Below are 21,238 nucleotides of genomic sequence, written 5' to 3' on the forward strand. Positions count from 1 at the left end.
AACAATTACGTTTCAGGTACTGAGAATATAATTGCAAGTGGCAAGTGTGTTTGAATTATTGGATGAATTTGTACTTTTTTTGCATAGAGGAATCCTACATTGAAGCATTTTAAGAAATATTATCAAAAACAACCTTGCAAATAGGGAAGGAAACTCCAGTAACAGAGATTCACTGTCCCTCATTATAAAAAAAAACAGAACGATCTACTAACCACAGAAAAAAGATAATCTTACAGACAAAACAGAATTTATATGGTGCATGTGAAAATCTTTCAAGTTCCTTCAATTGGTCATACAAACGTGGGTTTTAAGTCCTCTTTAAAATTAACAATTGGATGATTACGAAAACGTTTTTGTGGCCAATTGAATGATGGATTATATTGTTCACTATCTGAGGTTTCTGAAGTACTAGAATTGTATGAGCCTCGACAGCATCCTTCACAGCATGCCCTGTGGTAACAGCAAAAAGTTTCATCTGAGCTACTTGATTCGGAGTCTGAATAATCATATTGGTAAATTTGAAAAGCTCCATCTTTACCACCTACTTCACTTTCTTCAAAGCGTAAGTGTGCTTTCATTACATCAAGGTCTGAATACGGCTTCATAATATGTTTCCCTTCTAAAGTTGAATAGTATATATCACCATGTTTTTGTTCTTTTTTGGTATACAGTTGATTGCTGTCAGACAGTGCATTCAGTTTCTTCACTGAGCTTAGAGCTGCTGAGAGACTTGTAGGTCTGTTTTCATCAGTTAATCTTTTGTGGTGAATGCTTTCCAGTCGAATAGTCTCAGGAATTATTGTATCCCTACTTACATTTTCATTAACCAGGCATTTGATCCGTCGAGCTTTTGAGTATGGAAAATAATGAGGAGGTGAACCCGTTATTGAATAGAAAGGTGGTCTCCTTTGCCTCCCCATACATGGAGAAATACTATGATAGCAATGGTTGAATTGCTCAGCTCTCTGGGTACACTGTTCAAGTGGACAATTCTGTAGCATTTGTCTTGGTCTCTCTGGTGAGCCAACTGAGGTGACAGCATTGACATTTAGCTCTTGTAGAATCTCTTGCAGTTTCTCACTACTCACATAATTGTTTTTAATCATTTTTGTTGGATCCTTGACAGAAGCACATTCAATCGACCGGGATTTAATTGATGAATGGATTGCAGAGGAGACCAGGAGCTGACCTGTTGGTTGTGGAGTCATTTTTGCACAGTCATTTGTCTGAACTTCTGACGCTTTTTCTGAGGTATCACATGAATTTGAAAAATCTTTTGGATTAATCTCAGAATTTCCTGGCTGCCCTGGATGGTTCTGAGCGCTTTTATGAAAACTCTGATAATTTATTACATTCTCTGGCCTTTTTTGAGGACACAAAGTTGAGTCTAAGGCATTCTTAGAATCTCCCATGATTTCGTGGAAATTACTCTGCAGTGACAAAGGTTTAAGGTCCTGCTGTGAACCAAAAGTCTGATCTAGATTTGTCTGTTTATCTGACAAAGGCTTTTCGCTTTCTGGATCTTTTGTTGCTGTGTTATGACTTTTGACCTCAGAATGAATCAAAGTGTAATGTGCTGTCTTGGATCCTGATGTGGAAATGTAATCCATAAGCTCTTCTGTGCAATCTGGTGTCATTAATTGCACCAATTTATCCTTTACATTATTAACCTGTTCCTGCAGACTTTCAATTACTGCATTTTTCTACAGGAGAGAAAGAAAAACACATCACAGTTGGAGACAATCTTGTAATCTTTGGGTTTTTTTATTCTACAGGAGTAATTGATCAAAATGCTTCTACAGTTAAAGTGAGGAGAAAGTGAGGACTGCAGATGCTGGAGATCAGAGCTGAAAAATGTGTTGCTGGAAAAGCACAGCAGGTCATGCAGCATCCAAGGAGCAGGAGAATCAACGTTTCAGGCATAAGCCTTTCAGGAATCTGAAGAAGGGCTTATGCCCGAAACGTTGATTCTCCTGCTCCTTGGATGCTGCTTGACCTGCGCTTTTCCAGCAACACATTTTTCAGCTCCAGTTAAAGTGATACAATTTACCAAACAGCTGTCTCCATATAGTCATAGGAAAAATGCTTAAACTATTATTAAGGAGGTTTTTACAGGATATTTAGAAAATCACGTGCAATCAAGCAGAGCAACATGGCTTTGTAAAATGGAAATCATGTTTAACTAATCTATAAGAGTTGAAGATGTAATGTTCATGGTGGATAGAGAGGACCAGTAGATGTGTTCTTGCTTTTTCAAAAGCATTTAATAAAGTGTCACACCAAAGTTTGTTGAACTGAGCACAGAAAGCTAACAGGAAGCAGAAAATAGGGATAAATTATCTTCTTCAGGTGGGCAAGCTCTAACTAGTCGAGTCCCATGAGTTATCTACCCATGATTTGGATTAAGAGACAGAATATGTGGCTACATTTGCTGATGTCACTGAGATGGTTAGGAAAGTAAGTTGACAAGGGGAGTAAGAGAGTCTGCAGAAAAGAAAATTGTGTTGTGACTGTCACCAAATTAGCTATGCTCTTACTGAATGGTGAAGCAGGCTAAATGGTCTAACTTCTACACCTCTGTTTCCTATATTTTATAACAGATGAACTGGAAAACAGTGAAAGACATAGTAGCATCTAGTTTTCCTTTCTTCTTGTTGGAGAGAAAGCATTTTGACAGAAATAGTATGTTTTCTATTTTCAGAATAACTGTGATTGTACATTGTGTTTCTCAACAGAAAGTTTAAAAATGCGGAATTAATGCATATCACAAATACCTTTAGAGGTAAAAGCCCATGAAAAGATACATGTTGTGGGAAAATAGATTTTTTTTTCCACTTTCTCCATTCAAAGGTTTTTTTTTGTTTGTTTGGGTGTCCTAATGCATCCACAATTCCTTGTCCATCTTGTACTATTGCTCCACCAGGGTAATAAGCATGTTGGGATCAAATTTAGATCTGCTCAGATGTTCAAATCAAATTTAGCTCTTTAACAGCTTTTCACAAGTTCACAAGCTACAATCTTTCCAAATCACATTGCTATGTTCAATGTGCATCAGGAAGAATGGGTTTTATTGCTGGATAAGTGCTGCTGACCTGTTGCATCTGATAGCATTTTCAGCCCCACTGTATCAGCATAGTTCTTATAAATCCATGTCTTTACTAATTTTCTGTAACTAATTACTATATCTTCAAGTCAAATTGTTTGTTATACATTACTGTTCTACCTCAGTGAGGAGTTGTTTCATGGAGTTATTTTCTCCCAGCAGGTAATAGATCTGGTCATCACTGTACATAGAGCGAAAGCTCTTGCTTGGACTGTAGAAATATTTTGCCATCTGATTTGGAGTATGGTTTAATTCTTCCTCAAATTGCTTCCACTGTCTGACCTGTTGACAGAACTCTAATTAATTTGGATTTTTAGGAATTTATTGAAAGTTATGTATAAAACAAAATGATCTGTACTCAAAGTATCCAAAAATTGCTGTTTGTTTCAGAGGAGAATTAGTAGTGAACATTGATAGTTACTGTCACTGGTACCATAAAATTGTTTTCTCTTCCTGCAGTCTTCAACCATGATGCTGTTTCTAAGAACACTCAATCAAGAATCATGAACATAGAATCTTATCATCATCATATATGAGGTTGCCTCATGGCTTCAAATTTAAAATACAACAGAGAGATCCTGAAGGTAAACATTTGTACAACATATTTCTAGAATTTTCACTTAAATAAAAACTCAATGTTACTGTGTCAAATTGGGTAGAGAGGAGATGAAGAATAAGGACTATTTCCCGACTATGGTCCCAACTTCCAAAAGTTAGATAGTTTACCATTTGGTCAAGATGTTGGGTACAGCTGGAATTTTTTTTTTAAAAATCATGGATATGGGCATTTACTAGCCAGGCCAAGTATTTATTACCCAACTCTAAATTGCTCAGATGGCAGTTAAGAGTCAATTACACTTCTGGAGTTACATGGAGACAAGAACAGATAAGGATGGTAGATTTCCTTCCATTAAGGTCATCAGTAAAACATTTTTTTAAAAATGACAATTGACAGAGGTAACATTGTTACCATTAGGCATCTTTTTATTTGATTTTTATTAAATTCGGATTTCACCATGTGCCAAGATAAAATTTTATCATGTCGCCAGTACATTAGCCTGGAGTTCTGAAAGGAGAATACCGATTTGTTGCCAAGTGAACTCTGGTAGATATTGCCATGGATAATACACCTGTTAATGATAATTGCCAGATGTCACTTGTATTTTAAGCAGGCACATTGACTCTGATTAGAGAAGGCATTGCTCTGAGAATTAACAGACGAATGGCTATCATCTATTTTGTTGCATTGAAAGAGGTGAAGTGCATGTATATGTAAATATTCCTAGCTCCATAGGAAGCTTCCCCAAGATTCACAAGTAACCTTGCAAAGTGCTGACAGCCTTCAGGAATCCTATCCTAACATACAAAAGTAGTAACACCAGAAAGTTGATTTTGGAGCGGATACTTAAGCAGCAAACTTGATATCACTTTAGCAGAGCACTGGTTTGCAACCCACTACGTTTCCCAACCAATGAAAATAGCATGTGGCAGGAATAGTTGGAGGGAAATTTAAAACATGACCTACACACCTCACATTTAGTCCACTGGATCAGCTTAGCTTAACATTAAGAGGCAAAAATTTAACCTCCAATCTCAAAGGACAATTCTCTAGACCTGATTATCAAAATGTAATTATATAATTACCACTTTCATTGGTACAAAAGCAGTGTAAACATTTGATGGGTATTCTTTCTTTTTAATTATATTGCAGAAAACAATACAGTTTTACTAGCTTCACATTTAATTATGGCTTCTTTGTATTCACATTCAGCACAATGCTCAAATAACACTTTAGCAAAAATTAATGGTATGTTCAGTTTCTACAAACTTTCAGAGCAACGACTTATAAAACTGATGAAGGAAATTGATGTCCTTATGATGGTGTGAAAAGAATCAGTATATGGCTCTGTGTGTTCTTTCAAAGGGGTTTGTGCATTCAGCTGGGAGGTGATAAGATGTATCTAGCATGTAGGCTGGATAGCAGCCATAAGACATGCTGCAACCAGCAGCTGTATGCTAATAAGACTGTACAATGGTGCAGACTGGAAAAATCTGCCAGGGGACTAAGCATCAATTCTAGACAATAGCAATTTTGTAAAAAATAAAATTCTCTTTATGCAGCAAATACCCTCCTGACCTCATGACTGTACTCAAACCGCTTTATATAGACAAGCAATTAAATATCATAGATTGTACTGTATAAGTGAACCTTTTAAGCTTTTAGAAATCCTCAGAAAGAATATAGGACAATTTATATGCTAAGTATAAAATATAAACCACTGATGTTGGTATAATGACATTCATGTCACACAAGTGCCAGACAATGAGCATCTCTAACAGGAGAGAAGCCAACCCGATCAAAGGCTAGAAATCCTGTAGCTAGTAACTCCCCTCCTCAATCCCCAGAGCCTGTCCACCATCTACAAAGCCCAAGTCAGAAGTGTGATAGAAAGTTTCCATTTGCCTGGCAGATTGGAGCTCCAACAACACTTAAAAAGCTTGACACCAGACAAGACAAGGCTACTACTCGATTGGCACAACATTCACATACATTCATTCCCTCCACCACTGGCACTCAGTAACAGCAGTGCAGACACATCCCAAACACATGTTTATTCACAGGCAGGACATGACAATGCAGCTCTGTAAAGTTATTATGTATGAGAAAAATAAGCAAGAAAAGAACAAACACCCTACAGGCCAAGGATTCAAGTGCAGAAGATAGAATGGTTTGAGTTCTCACAGTCACTTTGATTTTTTGTTGACGAAATCTGAATGATGTTTGGTTGCACAGCCATTGAAGATTCCGGAACAAATTTTGGATTCTTGGAAATAAAGCTTGGAAATAGTTAGGCACCTTGATAATTTAAGCTTTTGGGATTCACAAATACTTCTTACAGAGAGAGAACTCTTTCTTGCAAAACTTTCCAGCAACTACCAGCTTTCTTACAATTCCCACTTTTCAAAAGAGATGGAATTTGCTATTTCCAATTTGAAGGTCCTTTTTCTCACTCCTATGCTCTTGACAAAAGATTCCAAAAAGAGCAGAGGTTATTGCTGAACAACTGTCAGCACAAGGCTTTGTGCAAACCCATTCTGTTTGTGTGGCAATTAAGGTCATAATAATGATCTATCATCTCTTTTTAAAATGTTTTGCTCCACACAGTTTTTCAAAGATATGTGCTTTTCCAATCAATAGCAAATGACCTACAATTCTCCTCAATAATTGACCTTTTCCAAGAAATCGCATGATAAATCTCTCTCCAACCCAGTGATGTCAAATCAGTTCTGATAAGTTCCCATTTCTGATCATTCACAAATATGTTCTTCTAACATATTAATTGATTATTTGAGGATCTCAATTGGCAGCAACGCGTAAAACCCACCCATGGGCCTTCCAGCATGAATTTAATCCCACCTGATTAAGTGCACCCCCACCCTACTGCCAAATACATCATTGACAAGGACCTGGCATTCGGCTCCTCAAATTAACATGCACACCGTTTGAGTTCCACTTTTGTTAAGTAACTGATGGACATCTGTTTGATGCTTAAAAGGGCTTTAAAATTGTATTTGTAAATTTATTTTGGATGTGTTGCTCTCCTCTTGCTTCAAGCTCTTGATACTGAGAAGGCAGGTAGATTGTGCATGTCTAAATAATAAATATGCCTTTGGTTGGTTGTTAGGAGTACCAAAGCTACCACTGTCGAATATTTTCTGATCTAATTTTCTCCCATCCTTCTATATAGATAGTAACTTTTGTTTACCTGGCTGAAATTTGAAACTAAGCACAGCAAAGGAATTAACCTTTGTTTTCCCTTGGATAGCATCTGTGCATGACACTAACTAAACTCTAACACAACTGAAAGAAGTCTGCTGCACCCATGTATCTTGTCCTTTGATAACTGCAGAAGCTTGAAAGAGAGAATATGAGTTGGAGACTTAGCCACAAAGAGATGGAAGTGAAAAACTTGCTTTGATAGGATGTGTGCTTTGAACCTCAGCTCTGTCAACTCATATTTTAAGATTTGCACTAGTTTCAGCCTCAGGGTAGTGTAGTCAGTAACAGATTATAGATTGAGGAGGAGGAAAATAATATCTTTAGCTACTCCAGTGCTCAACTGGAAGAGATTGTGACTCTTAATAACTAGATGCTACAAAGCATTGATGTGGCCATGGAGTTAAAGGATGTGGTGAGAACTGGATTGTCATCAACTTAAGTACACACAGATATCCCATAGCTTTGGATGACATTCTCAATAGCTGGCATGCAGTTGAGGAATGAAAGAAAGCAAGTTGAGAGGTTTTGGAATGGATTTTTTTCTGTGATGAGAGAATTTAGAGAAATATCATTCTTTTGAAACCAATAGCAAGTTCAGTAACAAGTTCAGTTTCATCATCTGAACAGTGTAGGAGGGGCAGTGAAAGACAGTAGCATAACAAAATTTCAGATGTTATACAGAGGTGAAAAAAAATCATTTTATACTCCTGCAAGTTAATAAATGGTATCATTCTAATTATGTTGTAATTCTTTAGATTTCCCTTACCTGAGGGATGAAGATGAGACAGTTGATAGTTGAGGTACAAATAAATATTCCTCCAGATGTGACACCATAGGATAAATTGGGCCAGGAACTCAAGAATCTAGTAATGGGAATGATTATTCCTGCAGTGAACATGATCAGATAAACTCCTACCATGATGGTGACAGTCTGGTTTACAGGCGGAGAACTAACATTGCTGGTTAAACCAGCTAGATATGTGCCATAGAACAGAAGACTTCCCTGTGTTTAGAAAATTACAATAGTTGTAAGTAACATGTAAATGAACTAAACCATGTAGCAAAACTAATCAATAGAAACATTTCTTTTTTAAAAACCAAAGCCTTTAACTGGCTTACCCAGAGAGGTTCAACAAGTCATCAAGGCAGAACTGCATGTTGTCAACATCAAGTAATAGTGAGAAAGGAGGCTGAGCCAAAAAGATAGTTGGGGACAGGCGGGGTGGAGGGGGGAGAGAGAGGAGAGAGAGAGAAGAAATGTTGGTAAGTGTATAGGGACAGGAGATGCAGATATAAGCAAATATTAAGTGAAATAGGAGTAATACAGAGTTCTTGCTTGAGACATGCTAGCAGGAATAAGAAATTACATTCTCATTTAATTTAGTAATACAACATTCATTTATATAACATTCAAAACCTTTCCCAAATTGCTTCTGGGGCATTAACAAAAATAAATGGGTGAATAGCATGGTCAAGGACTTCCAGAGGTTCTGGAACAGCCATCAATGGTGAAACAAAGGGAGGGAGAGGATGCACTGGAAGTCAAGGCTGGAGTAGCTAAGAATTCAGAGAATAGGAGGGATAGGCTATGAAGGGAAGTAGATAATACAATGAGAATGGAGGTGTTAGACTAGGACAGAATGTCAGTCTGGATGTGTATAAAGTAAGGATGAGATTTTCAGCAGCATATAAGCTGAAATAATGAAGGTGGTCATAGGTGACTTTCTAAAAGAGAGTAAGGATCAGATGTTTAGCTCTGGTTAGATATGATGCTGAAATTGCAAACAGACTATTATTCAAGAAAGAACAGTCAGAGGCAGTTGGAATCTAGGTCTAGTATATTGCTATTAAGGCAGTTCCAGAAGATGGCTTTAGTCTCCCCACTATTTATGTTGAGGAAATTATGGTTCATCCATTGAGTAGATTTTGGACAATCAGTTGGATAATGGCAGTTAAACAAACGTTGTAGAGAGAGGTAAAACTGAAGTCTGGTCTAGACCAGAAAATGAAGTTATCTCCATTGGGATTAAGGGGAGAGAGTTGCAGCTATAGGGCTCCAGGTGATTACAGAATTAAGAGGGAATAGGCCATGAAAGGATTTTAAACAAACAAAAGAATAAGAATTTTAAAATTTGAAGCCAGTAGAAGAAGAATGTGGCATGACTTGATCCATGGGCAGCTTGAGCTCATGGAATTGGCAGAAGCGAAACCACTGCTTTGATGCTATAACTAGGACCAGATAGCTAACAATAAAACAAAGTGATGGTGACTTAGTACTTTGTGAAATGGAGGACAGAAAAATGGGACTACTGACCAAGTTAAAGACTTGAGTGTCTAAAGAGGGACAAAGCACCTCAGTCAAATGGATATCATTTGTGATTTTGGTAAGAACTGTTCCAGTGATCAGGCAAGGACAGGAAATGAATGGAGAAATCGACTTTGGAGTTGTTGCTAAGGTGAAGGCATATTTTGGAGCAAACATGTTTAAAAGATTTCAGAGATAGGCAATAGCCCACAAGAGTGATTCCTGAAGAGGAGGGATGTGGGGAGGGTGGGGAAATGGTAATATATGAATTTCTTCTTACGAGGGCCAGCATGGACATGTTAGGTAAAATGGCCTATTGTGCTGTAATGATTCTGTATCAAGAAAGGGGCGATGATGATACTTTTGAAAAAGGAAAAAAGCAACCAAAGCACCTAACAAGTCTATAATGTTATACATTGACAAGGAGTCAAGAAGGAAGGCTGAGTGGTCAGCTATTTGGTATGAAAAGATTAATTTTGAGGTCACAAAGATCTCAAAGCTAGATGAACGTGCAGGTTCAAGACTTGGCAGGTGTAAACTGGTTAAGCTTGGTTTGGTGGATGAGGAGAAAGCGGATGTGGGAAGAGAAACACGGAGGACAGTTAAATGTGCAGTCTCAACCTTAGTGACAAAACTCCCTTGTACTTGCTGAAAGTAAAGGTGAAGCAAAGAATAGTTTTAGGACATGGTTGATAATGGACAAAATAAGCTTTACTCTCAAGAATATTCCTGTTTGGCAGAAAAGAGAGACTACATTGATAATGAATAGATGGATAAGCTTTAGATGCAGTGCGTAAGAATATTTGTCATTTGACAGAAACACATCTGTGAATGATAGATCTACTCCTGTCAAAACTACTTTAACATAGTTTTAGTTTAAAAATACAAGATTTTTAAAGAAAATTTATTCAAGGAAATGATCACCACACACACTGCTACTATTTGTTGTCCATCCTAATTTATATAGAGTAATCAAAAAATAGAACCAAAGTTGAAAAAAAGTGTGTAATGTATTATTTATAAAACCGAACCAGCAGTCATGCTGAGGTATTCAAATTCCACCATGTCATGAAGTGAAATTGAAAAAAATGGGGATTGTAGTGTGGAACCAGAAGAAAATAACTCATCATAACTGTTGCCAAATGTTATCAAATCCTGACTGTTTCAATAATATCCAAAAGACAAGCCTGCCACCTGCTCTTATTTAGTTTCCAACTGACTCAAGTCCATACTGCACTGTTGTTGTGATCTCAGTGGCAGCAATTTAGCCTATTACTCAGAAATGGCCCAATAAATGCAGTATTGTCAGAGCTGCTGTGATACAGCCTACCAAGAATAAAAAGGATAGGTAACAAGATTAATCTTTACAAGCCAAAATTTGGTCAGGGTGAAGAAATAAGAATTCTTACCTTTAGAAGTGAAATAAGAATTATCCAGATATCCGTGTACTGAGAAACACAACATTTCATGATTGTAATGGAGTAGGAAAGATATTTTTCAACTACCTGAGGAATGAGGAAAACAATACAACTGCTGTTCAATATCAAAGGATTTTGGACTAATAGTAAATCATAATAAATCATTTTGCAGTAGAAAATTCAAACAGAAATTAAAAGCTTCAAAACTAAACGTTTGTTTTACCCTCACTCCTGCATTTAAGGATTCCATACACTGCAATGGGTCAGCAATACCCCATGTTACCAGAATCAGAATATCCAAACCAATCACTCCAGCTACCAGTCCCAATAACTGAATGTCTTTGATAATCTGAAAAGGAAAGCAGAATTAGTTCATTACATCATGGAAACAAATGAAACCTCAATTACTTGAATCAGACATTAAACTGCAACATGAAATTATGATTGGATTGTTTAATTCATGAACAGTGAGTGAATTAAAGATTTTTCAAGGCTTTACTACTGTAACCAATAGTAGACCAATTAAACTTGCAATGAAATTCAGAAAACTATTCTTAATGGTTAAAGAAAAAAAGGACACTGGATATTAAAACATCTGCATTACAATTAGCAATTTTAAAGGCCATTGACTAATAAGTATATAAGAGCACAGCAGGTCAGGCAGCATCCGAGGAGCAGGAAAATTGACGTTTCAGGCAAAACCCCTTCATCAGGATTGAAACGTCGATTTTCCTGCTCCTCGGATGCTGCCTGACCTGCTGTGCTTTTCCAGCACCACTCTGATCTAAACTATGGTTTCCAGCATCTGCGACTCCTCACTTTTGCCTAAAAAGTATATAATCTTCACTCTTCCTGACTTTTTGAAATTTTTGCCAAAAACTATAAGCAAACTGTTACAATAAGGGAACTGAAGTTGCAGAATTGCTAGGTCCTGCAATACTTTTAGGACTGCAACTTTTCCAGCTTTATAGCACCATCACTGGAGTCCCCATGGTAGTGCAGCTGTTGGTCAAAACACATTTTGAAAGTAATTCCGGTCATAAATTTTCATTTAAAAAACACAAAAATGGGTGTATTTACAAATGATCAGATATATTTTAAGAACATTGGGTGGTACTAAACACTTTGCAATTCTACATAATTATAATCCCGGGACACCCATACAAAGTTGGAATAACCAACTTGAAGACCTATCTGGAAATACAAAAATTATAGTATATCAAAAAAAGCATTCAGTCATAGTCTTGATGTCATGTTAAAAAGTAACCTAAGTCTGATGGTTTTTGTCTTATCCCTTGATCCTTTTGAACCATATATGGCCTTTGTTTTGTTTTCTATGATCATTCCTTTTCTCTGTTGATGTCTTGTCCATGCTATGTCCCTGGTCTTTAGCTGTGGTAACACTTGTTTTATACCATTTATTAAAATTTCCAGCCTAGTTATTTCTTTGCTCTTCACACAATTTTACTTTGTTATGCTTGTTTAGAATGATGTTTGGCTGTAACTTCCATCTCTGTCTCAGAAGCTATGTTCTCAAACCCCTACCCACCAATAACACTAACAGTGATACTTTTAATTCAATTTTGCAAGATTTAAATCTTGTACTATTCAATTCCATTGAAATTCACAATCTCCTTACTCCTCACTCCTCTATTCATTCAAGAATAGTGGAATGAACTTGGGACATGCATAAAACCGTATTCATCTGCAACATTTTGAACTGCTTATTTGTAAAATGTGGACCAGTGCACTAGACAACATGTCCAAAATGCTTTGTATCAACAAGATTTTCTTGAGTGATTCTATCATTGGTTCTGTAATGATCTTGTGTGGATGGTTTACACTGATACACCTCGAGTACGGGTCTATGTTAATAACAAAGATATTCAAACTGTAAATAAATCAATTTTCAAGTGTTCTCATGGACTTGATGGAAAAGATAATGGTCATAATGGATTGCACTTCTTTTGGCTGATCACCACACACACAATGCGATTATTGATCATTTCTTTTATGTAATCCTTGGCCACCACACTGACTGCTGTGTTCTGACACACAACCTTGTAATGCTCAAATTATATTCAAGTTCTTTGAAGAGTTTCAGGTCTAAGTGTTCTTGTATTACTAATCTCTCATTGAACACTAGCTAGTCATGAATGACAGTGAGATGCCTGTACTGTTCAAAACATTAACATGATATGACAATATTAGGTCTATGTTCTGACTAGTCTTTCCCTAGTTTTAGTTAGTGTTTTGTCAATTGAGATTCACAATGGGCCTCTATTGCTCAGTGACATTTCTCTCACAACCTTCTACTCATCACTTCATTAGTCATGCAACCTATTTCATTCCTAGGGAATTGCATGGCCAGAGAGACACAAGTGCTCATTATTACCTGGCTCTTCTGACATTCACACCGCTAGCATCATATTTAAAAAGTAGCGGTACACTATTGCAGACAGTAACGAAGATTTTGCAAATACTGAACCATATGATGGGTTTATATGTAGCATGACATGAACCCAAGATCACAGTTGAGGCTAGCTTTATCGGTACAAAATGAACAGTGATTTTGGGTTCATGTCACACTACATATAACCCCATCATACTGTTCTGTATTTATAATATCTTCCTTACTGTCCTGTTTTGGTACCATCAACTTGATTACTTGTTATGATCTTGTTACTTTAATTAGTTTGTACAATTTTGGAATACTTGTTATTTTGGTTAGACCCTCTGCTAGCGACTCTAACACTTACCATGTTATTCCAACCATTTAGTTTGTCTCAGCACCATTTTATTTTTCTTTGTAATTATCTCTCTGCCTCAATTAATTGGATCATAGGTCATTCCTTCACTTGCTATTCAGCTGTTGACACTTTACTCATACCATCTGACACTTTTGATCACCTGCAGAGACTTGTTGTTCGGCCTAATGATGCTCCACTCACCATTTGTACGATCTTTTGATTGCTCTGCCTATAAATTCTGTGCCTGTGTACTTATCTTCACTTGACGATTTGTGATTTCAAACAAACCTGTTGAACTATAACCTGGTGTTGCGTGACTTCTGACATTGTCCACCCCAGTCCAACACTGGCACCTCCACATCACATCATGGCTACTTTTAAGCTGGTTCAGAGTGTGGGTTGGTTGGGTAGTCTGCTGACTTCAGTAGCTTGGATTTTGTGCCCAAGAAATGTTATTCTCAGTTTTGCATCTAGCACTTCTCATTCAATGTTAGATCTGTATTCAAAAGCACCTACATGAATGTTCTAATATTTTGATATATGCTGTCCCTATCAATGCCTTTCAGTGGGTTGGACATTGTTCTTTGCAAAATATCTGCTATAGGTGCTCTTCAGGGTGTAGCCTTTTAAAGCAATAATGCCCAAAAAATTTCATAAATGTCACCAACGTTCTGAAATCTTTATCCAAGGTAATTGCTAAAATCCATTATTCAGGTTTATCTTGGTGAATAGGGTACTCTTAGTTTTCCTAGACCTACGTCCACTGAAGCCATTTGGTGAATCAAATGTTCCACTGCTTAATTCAATCGAGATAAATCCACACAGAGGCTACTTAAACTGTTGGAATTTGGGACTATAACTAATCCATAACACCATCTTTGTTGGTGTTATGAATTACCAACGTACCCTGAAGATTGCTGCACAGGTGGATAGAGCAGTCAAGAAGGCATATAATTTGCTTGCCTTCATTGGATGGGGTATTGAGTATAAGAGCTGGCAAATCATGTTAAAATTATAGGACATTGGTTCGACTGCATTTGGAATACTGTGTACAGTTCTGGTCACCACATTATCAGAGGGATTTGGACGCTTTGGAGAGGGTGCAGAGAAGGTTTACGAGGATGTTGCCTGGTATGGAAGGTGCTGGCTATGAAGAGAGATTGAGTAGGTTAGGTTTATTTTCACTAGAAAAAAGGAGATCGAGGGGGGAACCTGAGTGAGGTTTACAAAATCATGAAGAGTATAGACAGGGTAGATAGAGATAAACTTTTTCCCAGGGTGAAGGATTCAACAATGAGAAGTCATGCTTTCAAGGTGAGAGGTGAAAAGTTTAAGGGGGATACATGTGGCAAGTACTTCACACAGAGGGTGGTGGGCATTTGGAACGCATTGCCAGCAGAGGTGGTAGGGGCAGGCACGGTAGATTCAGTTAAGATGTGTCTGGACAGATGCATGAGTAGGTGGGGAGCAGAGGGATACAAATGCTTAGGCTTGATAGACAGGATTAGACAGTACATTTGGATTGGCTCAGACTTGGAGGGCCGAAGGGCCTGTTTCCAGGGCTGTAAATTTTATTTGTTCTCTGGTCCAACCCATCCATGCCGACCAGATATCCCAACCCAATCTAGTCCCACCTGCCAGCACCCGCCCCATATCCCTCCAAACCCTTCCTATTCATATCACTTTTTGCAAATGCCTTTTAAATGTTGCAATTGTACTCGCCTCCACCACTTCTTTTGGCAGCTCATGCTATACATGTATCACCCCTCTGTGTGAAAAAGTTGCCCCTTAGGTCTCTTTTGTATCTTTCCCCTCTCACCCTAAACCTATGCCCTCTAGTTCTGGACTCCCTGACCCCAGGGAAAAGACTTTGTCTATCTACCCTATCCATGTCCCTCATAATTTTGTAAACCTCTATAAGGTCACCCCTTAACCTCCGACACTCCAGAGAAAAAAGCCCCAGCCTGTCAGACTCTCCCTACAGCTCAAATCCTCCAACCCTGGCAACGTCCTTGTAAATCTTCTCTGAACCCTTTCAAGTTATAGAGATATACAGCATGGAAAGAGACTCTTTGGTCCAACTTGTCCATGCCGACCACATATCCTAAACTAATCCAATTCCATTTACCAGCATTTGCCTCATAACCGTCAAAATCCTTCCTATTCATATACTCATCCAGATGCCTTTTAAATGCTGTAATTGTACCAGCCTCCTCCACTTCCTTTGGCAGCTCATTCCATACACGCACCACCCTTTGCATGAAAATGTTGCCCTTTAAGTCCCTTTTTAAATCTTTTCCTCTCACCCTAAACCCAATCCCTCTCAGACTCCACAACCCCAAGGAAAAGACTTTGTCTGTTTACCCTATCCATGCCCCTCGTAATTTTATAAACCTCTAAGGTAAAAATAAAAGCAGTACCTAAAAACGGGTATAACTTGTTCCTTCGTAAATTTTCCATGAAGTTTGTACATTAGTGAGATTTAACATATACCTCATAATTATTCAGTAGATTCAGTCTAAGGTAATTTGATTATATGCATGAGCAATAATCAACAGAAATCTGTGTTTTCACAGAAATACTAGTCTTTGTTTCGAAAGGAGCCGTGTGTCTTTGCAGCAGTTGACTGTGGAGTAACGAAAGCCAATTGAATGTGTAATGGAGGGATGGGGTGATTAAGATATATTAAAGTGACATTGCAACCCTGGGCAGCCATTGCTCCCCAAGCCTTGAACTCCTCATCATCAAATGCCATCCCTTCTATCTACCCCGGGAAATTACCACTGCTATACTAACTGCTGTGTACATACCAAAGGTTGAGGAAATTCTGGATGTGCTGTGCTTCACCACTAACCCCCTGAAGACGGAACACCCCGAAGCCCTGTTTATTGTGGCTGGTGACTTCAATCAAGCCAATCTAAGGAAGGTGTTGCCCAAGTACCACCAGAACATTACCAGCCCAACCAGGGGCCTGAACATTTTAGACCACTGCTACACCACTGTGAAAGATGCCCACCGCTCCATCCCCCACTCTCATTTTGGGAACTCCAATCACAGTGTTTCTTCTCCCCGGCTTACAGGCAAAAGCTCAAGCAGGAGACCCCCTCGTGGATATAGATCTAGTGCTGGTCAGTGGAGGCAGAGGATCAACTCTGGTCCTGTCTGGAATTGGCTGATTGGGCCATGTTCAAACAATCTGCAAGTACCTTGGACGAGTACGCCACCGCCATCACAGACTTTATCAGCAAGTGTGTAGAGGACTGCATACCGAGGAGGTCAATCCGGGTGTTCCCCAACAGGAAACCCTGGATGAATCAGGACATACAGAACCTGCTAAAAACCAGGTGAGGCCTTCAGATCAGGAGACCCACTCGAATATAAGGAATACAAATATGACCTTCGTAGAGCCATTAAGACAGCCAAGGACCAATACCGATCCAAATTAGAGACCCAGACACCCGGCAACTATGGCAAGGACTGAATGACATCACAGGTTCTAAAAAGAGACAATGCAAGATAGGAGACAATGACATACCCCTCAGAGATCTTCTCAACGCCTTCTATGCTTGCTTTGAGCAGAATTTCGGCTATTCCGACCAGCCCTGAAAAACATATCCCAACAGTCTCTGCTTGAGAGGTCAGGTCAGTTTTCCTTTGTGTGAATCCAAGGAAAGCGATGGGACCAGACAGAGTTACTAGGCCATGCATTCAGAGCATGCGCAGATCAACTGGCAGAGATCTTCTCAGACATCTTCAACCTCTCCCTGAAGCAGGCCACTGTGCTTGCCTGTTTGAAGAGGGCCAACATCATCCCTGTGTCTAAAAAGGCTCATGCAGCATATCTTCGGTGGTCATGAAGTGCTTTGAAAGGCTGGTCATGGCATTAATCAATTCCAGCCTCCCCATTACTCTGGATCCACTCCAATTTGCCTATTGGACCAACAGATCCACGTCAGATTCCGCATCACTCGCCCTTCACTCTTCCCTAGAACATCTTGACACCAAGAACAGCTACATAAGAATCCTACTCATTGATTACAGTTCAGCCTTCAACACTATTATCCCCTCGAAATTGATTATTAAACTTAGTGATCTCGGACTAAACCCCACTCTCTGCAACTGGGTCCTCCAGTTTCCTGACCCACCAGTCCCAATTAGTGAAGAGTGGGGACAATATTTCATCCTCACTAACATTCAACACTGGAGCCCCCCTCAGGGGAGCATACTCAGCCCCCTACTGTACTCACTGTATACCCATGACTGAGTCACCAAATACCAGACTAATGCCATTTATATGTTCGCAGATGACACCACCATAGTCGGTCGAATCTGAGATGGCGACGAAACAAATGGGAGGTGGAAGACCTGGAAAAATGGTGCACTGAGAACAACCTAGCTCTCAATGCCGGCAAAACAAAGGAACTCATTATTGACTTTTGGCAGGATGTTATTCATGCCCCCCTACACATTAACAGCACAGAGGTGGAATGAGTGGAGAGTGTCAAGCTCCTGGGAGTGGTCATCCATAACAAGCTTTCTTGGACTCTTCATGTGGACGCACTGGTTACAAAGGCCCAACAATGTCTCTGCTTCCTCAGGCAGCTGAGGAAATTTTGGCATGATGGCGAATACCTTTGGCAACTTTTTTATAGGTGCGCCATCAAGAGCAATCTGTCTGGATGTTTCTCTATCTGGTATGATGCCTGTACCATTTAAGAACGGAGACTGTTACGAGGGTGGTGAACTCGGCCCGGACAAGCACAAAGGCCAACCTCCCATCTATAGAATCCATCTACCAGGTCTACTGTCAAGGAAAGGCTGCCAGCATTCTCAATAATCCATCCCACCCTTGCAATGCTTTTCTACAACCTCTATCATCGGGGAGAAGATACAGAAGCCTGAACATACGCACCAGCCTGTTTCGAAACAGTTTCTACCCTGCGTTGTTAGAATACTGAATGGACTCTTAAACTCTTAACATTCACCTGTACCAGTGTTTTTGTTTTTGCTGTTGTTTACCTATTATTTACTATCTATGCTACTTAGCAATGTGATCTGCCTGTATTGCTTGCAAGACAAAGCTTTTCACTGTGCCTCAGTACACGTGACAATGAATTCAATTCATGATATACCCGCCTCACATAATTATTTAAAGAGAATTGGATACTGGAGTCGAAAGTGTGTGTGTGTGTGTATGTATGTATATCTATTAAACTGTAAATAACATTCTTATATAAAGTATCTTGTACTTAAAGAACAAAACTTCGGAAGTTAAAGTTAGACCCTGCGCACTTAGCACATGATGTAGCAGAAAAGGCATCAAGAAATGAAAAAAGACATCAATTCAGCTATTGAAGGGTACCTCGTACTTAAGAAGGAAAGGTAAAATCTTTCAAGACTCACCAAGTCATTAGGGCACAGCAGAAGTCTGACAAGTGGACCCAGAAACCAGATAACAGTACCATACCCAAGAAGCAGGAAGTGGAACAACACAACCTCAGTTAAAAGAACAGATCTGGAGCTGAAATTAAACATTGGTTAGGTCACCTTTGGAATATTGTGTGCAATTTTGGTCTCCATCCTATTGGAAGGACGTTGTGACACGTGAAAGATTGACAAGGATGTTGTCAGGGTTGGAAAGTTTGAGCTCTAGGGAGAGGCTGAATAGGCTGGAGCTGTTTTCCCTGGAGCGTTGGAGGCTCACGGGTAACCTTAGAGGTTTACAAAATCATGAGGGGCATGGATAGGATAAATAGACAAGATCTTTTCCCTGGGGTGGGGGAGTCTAGAACTAGAGGGCATAGGTTTAGGGTGAGAGGGGAAAGGTATAAAAGAGACCTAAGGGGCAACGTTTACACGCAGAGGGTGGTATGTTTATGGAATGAGCTGCCAGAGGAAGTGGTGGAGGCTGGTGTAATTGCAATGTTTAAGAGGCATTTGGATGGGTATATGAATAGGAAGGGTTTAGAGGGATATGGGCCAAGTGCAGGCACATGGGACTAGATTAGGTTGGGATATCGGGTTGGCATGGAAGAATTGGACCAAAAGGTCTGTTTCCATGCTGTACATTTCTATGACTCTGTCTTTAATTCAGAAGATGTTCCTCAGCCTCCCCCTAAGCCTGTGCTTAGTCTTGATCTTTTGCCCAGAGCTGTGAGCATAAGCTACATTTGATTTCCAAGGCTGTTTCATTGCAAACAGCCATTATGTTGAAATATTTTCTTTGAATTTGGATATTTTCACTACTTTACTTCATAATTTTGAAAAACAAGACACATTTCTAAAGCTTTAAAGAGCTAACATTCATAGGGAATGATCATGGTGCAAGTATGAAAGAATAGCTAGCAAATATAGTTGATCTTTGTATATTTATGTTGTGTTCTATAATTGTCAAAGTGCTCCAAGTTGGAGGAAAGAGAAAGATAGCAAGAGAACTTATTCATATCCATTCAACTTTCAAAAACAAACTAGTTGAATTTCAAAGCCTGTTACTTTTCTATATTTCGTAACCATAGAAACATTGAGTTGTAGAGTTAAACGGTATGGAAACAACTCATCCATGCCGACCAGATATCTGAAACTGATCTAGTCGCATTTGCCAACATTTGGCCCATATCTTTCTAAACCCTTCCTATTCATAATCCCATCCAGATTCCTTTTAATTGTACCAGCTTCCGCCTCTTCCTCTGGCAGCTCATTCCATACATGTACCACCCCCTGCATGAAAAAGTTACCCCTCCTATCCTTTTCAAATCTTTCCCCTCTCACCTTAAACTGATGCCCTTTAGTTTTGGCCTCTCCTAACATGGTAAAAAGACCTTGTCTATTCACCCTATCCATGCCCCTCATGATTTTATAAACCTCTAAGGTCACCCTCAGCAACTAATGCTCCAGGGAAAAAGCCCCAGCCTATTCACCCTCTCCCTTTAGCTCAAATCCTCTAATCCTTGTAACATTCTTGTAGATCTTTTCTAAACCCTTTCACGTTCAACTACATCTTTTCTAAAATTGAATACAGTATTGTAAAAGTCTCCTGTACAGCCATAACATGACCTCTAAACTCATACTCAATGCACTGACCAATAAAGGCAAGTGAACCAAACACCATCTTCACTATCTGTCTACCTGCAACCGATCCAATGTCTCAGCGGTGTAAGCAAAAGTTTCAAGTTACTAATGCCCAAGAAACAGCTGACTGAGAATTCTTTTTAAACAGAAGTTTGTGAGCAATAGCAACAAGAACTGAAATGACGATCTCTTAATTGCTTGCCTGTTAAAAGTTTTTTTTTGTTTTGTGATCTCTAAACTTTTAGACCTGCAGTAAACTGAAGGAATAGGAAGAGGTTGACATTAATTGGTTTTCAAAATCAAACTACGATCCATCAAGATTTGAATCCATTATCTCCACCTGTGTTTTGCTGAGGGAGACAATCAAAGTTAATCGTATATCCATGACCAATTCTAATGCATAACATCCATGAACCCAAATAAGCCTATTGGCAAAACAAATAAATCTCACCCTCTCAATATAAATGATTGGGACAAGTTATATCTGCATTTCAGAATTTTCTTAATCAAGAATAATATAATAGTAGTGTACGTACCTCTTGGCCAGAAGGTCCAGGTTAAAATCCCACCCACCCCTGAGGTGGGATATGTCTAAGAGATTGAGTAAAAGTATGTTCTTTTAAGAATGCTTAACTCCAAATGTGTGAACAATACTATACATGTAAATATTTACCTGAGACATCAAACAGAGACCAGTAAGAAAATGTTTTATTATTCCAAATATTGTATCTTCAATCTTTCCACTCCTGAAGTACTGTACTAGAACGATCTGGCTCTGCTCAAAAAAACATCTGGCCAACAATAGATTTCCAG

The 21,238-nt window shown here is 39.0% G+C and overlaps 1 protein-coding gene across 1 annotated transcript in view; it reads right to left on the bottom strand.

Annotated features, from left to right (window-relative positions):
* Positions 1-290: 290 nt before the first annotated feature.
* Positions 291-21,238, bottom strand: part of gpr156 (G protein-coupled receptor 156) — a 35,203-nt gene continuing 14,255 nt past the window's right edge. Inside the window, exons 4-8 of the mRNA XM_060832795.1 lie at positions 10,831-10,956; positions 10,599-10,694; positions 7,651-7,887; positions 3,224-3,385; positions 291-1,703 (exon numbers count right to left, since the gene is read on the bottom strand). Of these exons, the coding sequence (XP_060688778.1) occupies positions 291-1,703; positions 3,224-3,385; positions 7,651-7,887; positions 10,599-10,694; positions 10,831-10,956 (2,034 nt within the window). The remainder of the gene's footprint in view (positions 1,704-3,223; positions 3,386-7,650; positions 7,888-10,598; positions 10,695-10,830; positions 10,957-21,238) is intronic.

Source organism: Hemiscyllium ocellatum, chromosome 12 (genome assembly GCF_020745735.1).
Source record: "Hemiscyllium ocellatum isolate sHemOce1 chromosome 12, sHemOce1.pat.X.cur, whole genome shotgun sequence".
Taxonomy (NCBI): Eukaryota; Metazoa; Chordata; class Chondrichthyes; order Orectolobiformes; family Hemiscylliidae; genus Hemiscyllium; species Hemiscyllium ocellatum.